Raw genomic sequence first — 10,687 nt, forward strand, 5'->3', positions numbered from 1 at the left:
CACGTTTCTTTTCACCAGGAAGCATGGTGACTTCAACTTTCTAAATCGATAGATGATTATTTAGCAGGAAAAGTCTGTGCAAATAGAATCTTTGTAAATAAGTTTATTATAAATTGATGTGCAGTGACTCAAGCGAGTGATAATTACATAAATTACAATTTTTATTTGTAGTTTTTTTTATATTTTAGCTGTTCGTATATTCTTTATTCAATATCAGTTCCGGTATTTTTATTAAATCAAGGCGTTACTTTAGCCGATGCAATCATTTGATTTGAGATTAGCTGGATTTAAGCTTGATTCATGTTTGGTAACGGTTCAGAGGCTAGCTATATTGTGAATTAGTGACTGTGATTATAAAAAAAAATGTTCAGTTAATGTGTTTGTTAATGTGTTTGGTTAAAATTTAATTTATAATAAAGATAATTAGATATATCGAATAGTGAGATTAACTCTTTATATCAAATATATATTCAATATCTAACATATGTATGATTTGTACAGAATTTTCAAAGAAAGGCTGCAGAGTCTCTCCCTCCCTCTCTCTCTCTCTCTCTCTCTCTCTCTCTCCCTCTATATATATATATATATATAAAGACAGCTTTCCAGCTTCTGGCGTCAAAAATATGATAACCACACGCTACAAGCAGCAGCGTTGGGCGCGATACGGCACCCAAGCTAGTCTATATGATCATCAAGGATTCAAGAGTGGGGCCATTCATGAAGTGGCATTAAACAGCATGAAAACAATAGGGCGGCTTCTAAAACAGGACAAAATTATTTTTTAAAACATGTGTTTAAAGTGAAATTCAATAACTGGATACTTACCGTTGTGTTGGGAATAGCAGAGGCTCAGTCAACTACAAGCTGTCTTCTTCTCTAAAAAACCAGAAACATGGCCCGTCACTGTTTATTTATCAAGCTACAAACATCATCATCGATAACCTTTTTATATACATTATCATTAATTTCAAAATATTGTAAATAGTTTTTATTACCGATATTCTACAGTTCGACACCTCAATTTGATTGAAGGTTGTATAATTCATTGTAGCGGGCAGAGGAAGGGCTACAGAGTACAGAGTGGTGCAGCCTTGCAGTCGTCGCTTCTTCTCAGAGTTCAACACGAAACTTTTAATTTAATGAATTTTTTAAAAGAAAAATCTTGTTTTTTTACAAAATGGCGTATTCAAAACTTGTAAGTTAGTCACGACCCTCTGTAGTTTGAATAATTTAAATGCAAGAAAAACTTTTTTACATCAACAAAATTTCTGACTCTGCCTCCAATTCTATTTTGTTTTTAATTCAAATTGTTTCTAAAAACTACTTTCAAAACATTTACATGTTTATTTATTATTATTAAAGTTGGTAAACTTCAAACACCTTCAAGTACAAGAAAAATCTTATTTGGCTTTCATTAAATTAGTTTTCTTTTATTTTAGATGAAGAATATTTTTTAAAATTAAAAAAAAAATTAAAAAATTCAACATGACCGTGATTATGAATGTTATGAATAATAATTGTTCACTTAAGAAATCAAAAGTAAAATTTATTAACATATACAAAAATCAACATAAAATTCTATGAAGATTTAATAGTTAATAAATAAAATTTAAGATCTAATAATCAAGAAATAAAAAATAAGATAAGTTAATATAACACGAGAGAAAAATGAGAGAAGAAATAAAGAATAGTTTACTAGGGCTTAATTTTTATATACCTGATATTGTTAAAAAATCTCGACGAGATAATTATAACCGCACAATGAAAAATCACCAAACGAAATTGTAATTAGTTAGTGATTTTGCATAAGGTTAATTAAATCCTAAAATACTTATTTAAAACCCGATTATAATAATGGGTCAACCGGTTAGGCAAATTAGCTTCGTAACAATGCTTCCAACTATATAAACCTATTCTGTACAAGAAAAAAAATTCAGATTATTTTTAAAGTTCCAACAAAAAAGGCATTGGTTAATAAAATGGATCTTATTTATTTTAGTTGATAAAATGGTTTGGCACTGTACAAGCAACTCGCAGTTGATTTTCACCTGCGCAAGAAATTAAAAAACCTTCAAATGAAAAAATAAAAAAAATGAAAAGCCTGGGGAGGATATAAAAAGAGGCTAAAAAAACCCACGTTCCTCGAGCACTACTACAATCTGAACCAATTAACTGTTTTTGCTCAAATCAAGTCATCGACTCTCGATTTACCCCGTGATCGAGTCCGTTCGTGCACTTCTTTTCTCAGGATATGGCAAATCCTGGTGGCTGATGAGTAAGGTTGTTTTTGTATTTTAAAAGTATTACTAAATAAATTTGATTTTAATTTTTTTATTGTTTTCAAATTATTTTAATATGTTTATATTAAAAATAAATTTTAAAAATAAAAAATATTATTTTAATATATTAAAAAATATTTTAAAAAATAATCGACATCATAATACATACTACCTACCAAACGAGCTTTAAATAAATTTTAATTGAATAGAGGAAAAGGATATTCAATTTTAATTAAAAAAATTGCATTGAGTTGACCAAATATTCAAACTCGAGGGACTACACCACGAATAATTTAACTGTATTAGAATAAGAAAGTGCTGCAGAGGAGCCCAACCCTTCTTCCAAGTCAAGCTACCTCATTTCATGTTAGATAGTTGAATCTACCTAACCAACTACCTACCCCTCTCTACCTCCCTTCTCTCTCTACCTCCCCCTCTCTCAGCATTCAACAAAGGCAAACTAAAAATCCAAAAAAAATAACAACATTTCGTTTTTTACGAACACGAAAAGAAAATTAATGTTTAGCAGCGCATAAACAAGTCGTAGGTGGATGACACGGTCTGTGAGCTAACCAAGCACCATCTAGCAGATAAAATACCGCCACGTGACCCGTCTTACCATTCCTCCTCTACTTCCCCTATATAATCGCCCCCCCTCCCCCTCCGAATTTCCTGTAATAATCCACTTCATTAACATTCCCCTCTCCTTTTCTTCAAATCGAGGCCAGAACATAAAAAGAAACAGGAGTTGCAAAGTCCAATTCTGGTTAGTTAGATCCCACTTTTTAACTAGGAGTACAGTCTAAACAAAATACTCCTGGTATCATTCTCAGATCCGCTTTTCTTTCTATTCCGATTCCATTTCGTGTTTCTTGCTCTTGTCCGTTATTATTATTTTTTTCTTATTAAATTACAACCGTTCCTCGTTGACATCGAAAATGCGTTTTAATCCTTCGTTTTGTTTTTCTTTCTTCTTCAGCTAATAAACCACTTGAAAGATTTATTTATTTATATAAATTCGTGTCGTTTGGAAAAAAAGAGATCCAAAAGTGTTGTTTGGCAACTGAAGAGATTTTGTAAACGACATTTCGTTTTGATATTTTTTCTCTCATCTGTTAAGGATCTGTTTGTTAGGTAGGTGTGGTTTGGTGGGTGTTTGTTTTAAAGTTAGGTGCGATGGCGTTTGTCTGGTTACTTGTTTAACGTTAGATCTGCATTTGGTAAAACATGGATTTACCGCTTGTTCACATATTTTTTTTGTAATTAATCACACAATTAAGCGTGCAATTAAAAACATTTTGATTCATTTTGTTATTATTGTTTTTATAAACTGAGGGATTTTTCTTGTTTGATGACAGGTCAGTTTGAGTTTTGTACAATATGGCGACAGGACAACTCTTCTCTCGAACAACACAAGCTCTGTTTTACAATTATAAGCAGCTGCCTATTCAACGCATGCTTGATTTTGATTTTCTTTGTGGTATGTTTTTTTTTTGGATTCGTTTTTATCGAGAAAGGAAGAAATGTTATTGAATTGAATATATTTTTTTTGGATTATTGAGTTCGCTGTTATGTGATATTCAATAATTAATTAATTTATTGATGTGTTTATAGGGAGGGAATTACCGTCTGTAGCTGGAATCATTAACCCTGGTGCTGAGGGATTTCAGAAACTCTTTTTCGGCCAAGAGGAAATAGCAATCCCTGTGCATTCGACGTATGATTTTCTTTTCTTCTCTCTCTGTTTTCTATTCCTTTCACTTGTTTTGTTTCTGATTATACGAGTCATTAAATGATTTCTGTACCCAGTTATCGATCTTGGAAGGGTACATTAGTTATGTTGCAAAAGCAATCAATTTGGTTTGATTTGCTGAGGTTGAGTGTTTTATGATACCAAATCACGATCTGTATCAAGATTACATTTAACTCTTATAATACTCTGCCTTCTGGTGTGCTGGTTCATTAGAACATCAACTCCTTGATGATGAGGCTCCGGTCTACTCAAATGTGATTGGATTATGAGTTGTTGGATGTGGATCATGTGCTGGTTTTGTTTCTAGTTTTACTAGTCACTTTGTGATTCAAGTACCGATTTTGGAATGGTTACTAGTTGTGGTTTGAAAAAAGTCCATTTAATTTGCTGTGATACTAGATCACGATTGTTATTGAGATTACACTTAATTCGTATGACCTTTTTCTCTCCCGTATGTTTGTTCATTACACTAACCATTAAATGTACTTGTACTTTTCTGAGGTTTAGTTTCCCACTTTTGTTTTATTGTCTTTCTTTGCAGTATTGAGGCAGCTTGTGCTGCTCATCCAACCGCTGATGTGTTTATCAACTTCGCATCATTCAGAAGGTCTGTATTTGTTTGCTTGGTAGTATCAAAGATTGCATGTTTTTGTTTGAACTGTGTAATAATCATCTGTTAACTTGTTTGCAGTGCGGCTGCTTCATCCATGGCTGCTCTGAAGCAGCCAACCGTTCGAGTTGTGGCTATTATAGCTGAGGGTGTTCCTGAGGCAGACGCCAAACAATTGATTGCATATGCTCGGGCTAACAATAAGGCAAGGACAATGATGCAATGCTATTTGAATTGCAATGAACGAAAAGTTTAAATGGCACAGTATCTTTGGGTCCCTGAGTATTCATTACCCGGTTGACTTAAGTTTTTGCTAATTTAGCGCTGCTGGTGTTTCAGGTTGTCATTGGTCCAGCTACTGTTGGAGGCATTCAAGCTGGAGCATTCAAGATAGGCGATACTGCTGGAACAATCGACAACATAATTGCTTGCAAGCTGTACCGGCCTGGATCTGTTGGATTTGTCTCCAAATCAGTATGCATTCATTCCATTGCTCCTCTTTCTTTTCTGACATGTTTATCAATTAAACCTGAGGTCTCATTTGGTCACTATACATGTATGACATGGAATTTATCATCAATGAAAGAGCTGTTATACCAGAAATGAAATGAATGACATTCTAATTGGTCTAGACTTGCTATCGCTCTCCTCTTACTCACCATTGCTGTATGTTAAGGGTTCTGAGAATAATGCATCTTTTCCAATGCAGGGTGGTATGTCAAATGAACTATACAATAGCATTGCCCGTGTAACCGATGGAATTTATGAAGGTAATTACACATGCTAACTACTTTTTTTGGGTTTGTTTTTATGACTTCCCTTATGCAGGCAGATTTCAATTGGAATTAAATCAGCATTATTTTTGTAAATCTTTTAGGTATTGCAATCGGAGGGGATGTGTTCCCAGGATCTACTCTTTCTGATCATGTCCTGAGGTTTAACAACATCCCACAGGTATATTATTGTTCCCACGTATTATACATTTAATCAAGAGCATGTGCTTTTTGTTTCTCTCTTGTTGACAAAGCTGGCAATACATCAATTGCCAAATTTGTATACATGCTCATTCATAAAGTTAATGTCTGTAATTTGTACTGTTTAATGGTAGATTTGTAATCATGCTATTTTGCCACTGCTGCCACTGCAACTCTCTGCTGTGACCATTTACTGATTTTGGCAATCTACACTTTAAACTGCTGCATATTATCATATTTGAGGCCTTTTCATGTATTTTTGTGCCTTCTCCAATTTTATTTTCTGATCTTACGCAGGTTAAAATGATAGTTGTACTTGGGGAACTTGGTGGAAGAGACGAGTATTCTCTTGTTGAAGCCCTAAAACAGGGAAAGGTAAGCAAACCAGTGGTTGCTTGGGTCAGTGGAACTTGCGCGCGACTCTTCAAGTCAGAAGTGCAATTTGGTCATGCTGTAAGTGGTTGCCCAACTTTATCACACTTATCTGTTTTAAATCACAGCTGCCATTGCAGTACAAGAGGCATATTCTGAATCTCCCTTGTGACATTGTAAACTAGGGTGCTAAAAGTGGTGGTGAGATGGAGTCTGCTCAAGCAAAAAATCAAGCACTGAAAGATGCTGGAGCTGTTGTTCCCTCTTCATATGAAGCTTTTGAGACTGCAATTAAGGAAACATTTGAGAAACTGGTTAGTCTATATATGCTATAAACTTTTTCCCTTGAGTAACTCTCTAAACTTGGATAAATTAAAAGAGAAACTTTCCAAACCAGAAAAGAGACACTCAAGTTTCCCACAGGTGCTTGACCTGCTTTGAGAATTTTATTTGGTAATTTGCTTCTAGGTTGAAGAGGGGAAGATATCATCTGTTAAGGAGTTTACGCCTCCACAAATCCCGGAAGATCTTAACATTGCAATCAAGAGTGGAAAAGTTCGGGCACCAACTCATATTATTTCTACCATCTCTGATGACAGAGGTACTTTTACTTGTGCATCCCGAGTTATTGTTATGGTGCGAGTTGGCTTCAATGTCTAATAATGTACTCTTAACCCAACTTTGCAGGTGAGGAACCATGCTATGCTGGCGTGCCAATGTCTTCCATTGTTGAACAGGGTTATGGTGTGGGTGATGTCATCTCTCTTTTATGGTTCAAGCGCAGCCTTCCACGTTATTGTACCCATTTTATTGAGGTAAGTTTCTCATAATTAATTGTATGACCCTTATTTACACTTTTAACTATTACGCTGAGCTTTAAGTTCTATGTTGCACTTGCCTTTTTTTCCTTTTGTTTTCATAGAATGACATTCATTTAGAAGCAATTTTTGGTCCAGCTTCTTTTTAACTGATACATATGAACTCAAATCAGATATGCATCATGTTGTGTGCTGACCATGGTCCCTGTGTCTCTGGTGCTCACAACACTATAGTAACTGCAAGGGCAGGAAAGGACCTAGTTTCCAGCCTTGTCTCAGGTACACAATGGGCATGGGATGATTTATTTTCGTTTCTTTGGTGAAATTCTCTACACTTTAATTGATGGTAAGGGTTTTTGAGATAACATGACCAGAAAGAATACTGAATCATGATCTTTTGAGACAGGTTTGCTCACAATTGGTCCCCGATTTGGTGGCGCCATTGATGATGCTGCTCGGTACTTTAAGGATGCATATGACAGGGTAAGGCGTAATAAATTTTGCTTGTACATTTGAAATTGGCCTCCCATATTTCTGATAGTTTGTAGAGACTTAGATTAATTTGTGTGCCATTTCTTGTCAGGGTCTAACACCCTATGAGTTTGTTGAAAGCATGAAAAAGAAGGGAATACGAGTTCCTGGTATTGGGCACAGGTGAGAGTTTTCTAGAATTGCACGCAGCTTAAATGCTTTCATTGGTTTCCATTGCTAATATGAATGATGGAAATTCTTGTTTACTTTTTTGGAAAAGGATCAAGAGAGGGGACAACAGGGATAAAAGAGTGGAGCTTCTACAGCTGTTCGCTCGCACACATTTCCCTTCTGTGAAGTATATGGAGTATGCTGTTCAAGTCGAAACTTACACTCTCTCAAAGGCCAATAACTTGGTCCTTAACGTCGATGGCGCGATTGGGTCCCTTTTCTTGGATCTCCTTGCAGGCAGTGGAATGTTTACTAAACAAGAGATTGATGAGATTGTTGGGATTGGTTATTTGAATGGGCTCTTTGTGTTGGCTCGTTCCATTGGTTTGATTGGGTAAGTTGGATTCCCCTTCAAAATTTCCTTATCGCATCCCTTCGGACTTTCTTATGCTTCTCATTAGGTTACATCAAACCCTTGATATTGACACATTGGCAGTGAGATCACCGACATGTTTAACTCTTTCATTAATATGCTTCTAAAAGCTGAACTCCTTGTAGTCCCATCATAGAATTGGCTGGTTGCATGGCTGCTCGATGGATATGACTAAATTAGGACAAAAGAGCGCATAGTGTAATGTGTTTGGGGTGTCTGGCTATACTAGCAAATGCCTGGCTTATGTAAAATAAGGTTCAGTGGTGGGTAAAAGGACCTTGTATGGATGAGTGGCATGGACCACCATGTACCACTGCAAATTTGCGTCACTACATGCTACATAATGTTGCATCTGACCCTACAAGTATTTGTTGTTTCAGGCACACCTTTGACCAGAAGAGATTGAAACAGCCTCTATACCGTCACCCATGGGAGGATGTTCTCTACTCCAAGTGAGAGAATAACAGGTAGCAGGTGCAGCTCTCACGTGCTCTACACAAGCCTTTTGTTTTTCAAATTTCTTGAGTCTCTGCTGAAATGTCTGTTCAGTTGTTAGATTAGTGTTGAGCTGCGGCGAGGTCAAGCGTTCCATTGTGTTTGGAAGTTATAAGTAGCCTTTTATCATTTATTAAACAGATGTTGCTATAAGATGCTAGTTTCAGATTTCAAGAAGGAATAACTATGTTGCTGGGATGAATGGGTAAAGAACATAACCATCACCCAAATGTAAGAGAATTTGTCCTTTCTTGGTATTCCCTTTGGATTTTTGGTCACATTCTCCTGTTGTGGATGCGCTAATAAAGTAAATGAAATAAGGTTTTTTTTTTTTCATAGCTAGAGCTATGAGAGTTTTGTTATGATTATTCTTGTTTTCCGTATCGCTAACGATACTGAATTATTACGAGAAACTATCACACATCAGACAATGTTGGTCCAGTCCACGTGAAGAACTCGGTCCGTGTTATAATTTCACATCTTTATGTTCATCGAAGATGCTCATCAAAGGTGCTTAGCTATCTTTCAAAGGATGTATATTTTTGGATGCAGGTAGTCAATTCTGGCTTGCAAAATAAAAACCTCCATCACCGTGGAAACGATGAGACAAGACAGGTTGTGGAACAATATATTATCTCTCACGTGGACGAGATGGTCATGAGAGGAATAAATCACATGGGCATTGTACTTGGTTGTCCCCTGCCCTAGCTCATAGAACAGAAAAAAAACAGTTTTGGTGTTGGAAACCTTGCCCTGCTCTCTTGCCTTATTTTGTAGAGTTTGTTGTGCACGTTGTTAGGATGGACGTGATGCGGGGAAAAAAAAAAACAGAAGCAAGCAAAGAAAGAGAAGCCAGGAATCATAGTAGGAAGAAGAGAGAATTTAGAAGTGTCATAGTGTGATACTTTTATTAAATCAATAAAAGTTGTGAAAAAAATTGAAAAAAAAAAACAAGTAACATAATTCTAAAATATTCAATCATTAAACTCAACTCATCAATAATAATAAAATAGATTTAAATAAGCCCGGTCTCCTACTTAAAAAGTAACAGGCCGGGCATATATTTGTATAATTTTCTGTGGGGATATAATGTCCCCACCGGTACCACTTCTCTGCATTTGGTCCCGGAATAAAACCAGCAACATAAAACATTTGAAGACATTTTATTTTGAGAAAAAAAGGTGAAGCTTGCCAGTCAGGACGATCATGATCTCTTTTAGAGAATGCTCTCAGATGTGCGCGTGTCGCAAGCAACTGTATATAGGTGTCTTGATAAATGATGAGTGTTTAGGGTGTAAGGGCCCTGAGGGGTAGTGAGATAATATTATAGACTCGAAAATAAATCGTGGAAGAATCGCTTACTGTTTAATTACAGACATCTACTCGTCTGACAGCGTGTAGTATTATTTATTTTTTAAAATATTATTTATTTAGAAATATATTAAAATAATATTATTTATTCTTAAAATTTTAATACTAGAAAATTAAACAAAAAGTATATATATATATATAATTTAAAGAAAAAAATAAAAAAAAATAAAAAAAAATTGAAATGTAAAAAGAAAGTAAGTGTAATAAATAAGATAGAACTCGGAGATCGCGTCGAAGATTAAGGACATGGTTTGGGGATCCTTGACCTTGTACTTGCCTGCTTGGGATGAAGATTTGTTAACTAATCGTGTTTAAGAATATGTTTTGTTCTCGCGTCAGTCATCCTAATAAATTAATATATTCTCTTCTGGTTTTAGCTTCTTGAGTACTCTGTCTGTCTGACAGGAACTGATTTTTTAGAGGACACGGCTGTCACGTGGGATATGTGTTCAGAGATGTGTGTTTTTTTAGGTTGTAGCTTTATTATATGAATTTTCTTCTCTTAAAAAATTGGAGATTTATTTTTGGTGGGTGAGAGTATGTTGAAAAAAAAAAAAACCTTGCTTTGAAATTGCTTTTAGAAGGGTGTAGAGGTCTCAAAACATTATTTTTGATACATTTTAAATTATCTTAAATAATTTTAAAATAAATCTGTCAAGATCACTAATGAAATCTAAAAATATAAAAATGATAATTTCCAATTGAAAATCTTTTTTTTTTCAAAATAACTTGTCATGCACATGATCTTTCTTTGTATTTTAAATGTCAACAATAAGTTGATTAGTATATTGCGAGAAATTCATCTTAATCATTTTATTGATATATTTATGCTACACGTGATTTTATCTTGAATTGAAAATGAAATAATACACAGGAAAGCATATCGATTTGACTAATTGGTCACATTAAATTAAAATTTAATTAAAAAATAATAAATTTC

At 34.9% G+C, this 10,687-nt stretch overlaps 1 protein-coding gene across 2 annotated transcripts; it reads left to right on the forward strand.

Annotated features, from left to right (window-relative positions):
• Positions 1 to 2,674: 2,674 nt before the first annotated feature.
• On the forward strand, positions 2,675 to 8,710 carry LOC133704755 (ATP-citrate synthase beta chain protein 2). Of its 2 annotated transcripts, none has more exons than XM_062129717.1 (17): positions 2,675 to 3,099; positions 3,638 to 3,759; positions 3,894 to 3,996; positions 4,574 to 4,639; positions 4,724 to 4,847; positions 4,982 to 5,116; positions 5,352 to 5,412; positions 5,520 to 5,596; positions 5,914 to 6,069; positions 6,174 to 6,302; positions 6,457 to 6,589; positions 6,676 to 6,803; positions 6,980 to 7,085; positions 7,213 to 7,289; positions 7,390 to 7,460; positions 7,558 to 7,842; positions 8,262 to 8,710. In XM_062129717.1, exons 2-17 carry the CDS (start codon positions 3,660 to 3,662, stop codon positions 8,335 to 8,337), a joined length of 1,827 nt encoding a protein of 608 aa, XP_061985701.1. In that variant the 5' UTR covers positions 2,675 to 3,099; positions 3,638 to 3,659; the 3' UTR covers positions 8,338 to 8,710. The 2 variants fall into 2 exon arrangements, with proteins under 2 accessions (XP_061985701.1, XP_061985700.1); XM_062129716.1 differs by having other exon boundaries at positions 2,676 to 3,045.
• The last annotated feature ends 1,977 nt before the right edge of the window (positions 8,711 to 10,687 follow it).

This window comes from Populus nigra, chromosome 10 (genome assembly GCF_951802175.1).
Source record: "Populus nigra chromosome 10, ddPopNigr1.1, whole genome shotgun sequence".
Classification (NCBI taxonomy): domain Eukaryota; kingdom Viridiplantae; phylum Streptophyta; class Magnoliopsida; order Malpighiales; family Salicaceae; genus Populus; species Populus nigra.